This window comes from Vombatus ursinus, unplaced genomic scaffold (genome assembly GCF_900497805.2).
Source record: "Vombatus ursinus unplaced genomic scaffold, bare-nosed wombat genome assembly UNPS02003909.1, whole genome shotgun sequence".
In the NCBI taxonomy this organism is placed as follows: domain Eukaryota; kingdom Metazoa; phylum Chordata; class Mammalia; order Diprotodontia; family Vombatidae; genus Vombatus; species Vombatus ursinus.
In genome coordinates, this window is record NW_020943687.1 from 1 (window position 1) to 883 (window position 883).

General features: G+C 41.1%; 1 protein-coding gene across 1 annotated transcript; it reads left to right on the forward strand.

Annotated features, from left to right (window-relative positions):
* Positions 1 to 6: 6 nt before the first annotated feature.
* Positions 7 to 783, forward strand: LOC114053077 (olfactory receptor 4F21-like; the record flags this gene model as incomplete). The annotated part of the gene is made up of 1 exon (XM_027875951.1): positions 7 to 783. A coding segment is annotated over one exon (777 nt), but the record flags the coding sequence as incomplete, so codon positions are not given.
* Between the last annotated feature and the right edge of the window lie 100 nt (positions 784 to 883).

An 883-nucleotide genomic window follows, 5' to 3' on the forward strand; every position in this document is an offset into this window, starting at 1 on the left:
CCTCACTTACACTCTCCCATGTACTTCCTGCTGGCCAACCTCTCCTTTGTTGACTTGGGGATTTCCTCTGCTACCTCCCCTAAGATGATATGTGACCTTTTCAGAAAGCAGAAAGTCATTTCATTCTCTGGCTGTATCACCCAGATGTTCTTTATTCACTTGATTGGTGGTGTTGAGATGGTGCTGCTTATAGCCATGGCCTTTGACAGATATGTTGCCATATGTAAGCCTCTCCATTATCTGATTATTATGTGTCCTAGAATGTGCACTTTGCTTCAGGCTGCTGCCTGGATCATTGGCTTCATCCATTCAGTGGTCCAAACAGCTTTTGTAATTAACCTGCCCTTCTGTGGCCCAAATGAGCTGGACGGTTTTTATTGTGATCTCCCTCGGTTCATCAAACTTGCCTGTACTGACATATATAGACTAGATCTCATGATCACCGTCAATAGTGGCTTCATGTCTATAGGTGTCTTCCTTATCTTGATCATATCTTACATTTTCATCCTAGTCACTGTTCAAAAGAATTCATCAGGTGGTTCCTCTAAGGCTCTCTCTACTCTTTCAGCTCACATCATTGTGGTGATTTTGTTTTTCGTTCCATGCTTATCTTTCTATACATGGCCGTTCACCCCATCACACCTAGACAAATATCTTGCTATTTTTGATGTAGTTCTGACTCCCTTTTTAAATCCAGTGATCTACACACTTAGAAACAAAGAGATGAAGTTGGCAATGAGGAGAGTGTGCAGCCAGCTTGTGAGTTTCAGTAACATCTCTTAAGTGACTTGATGAGGACACAAAAACCTCTAATGATTATAACTGAAAACTTAGAAGAAGAATGCATTTGAAGAAGAGAAGATGTTTTGGGACACACTGAATT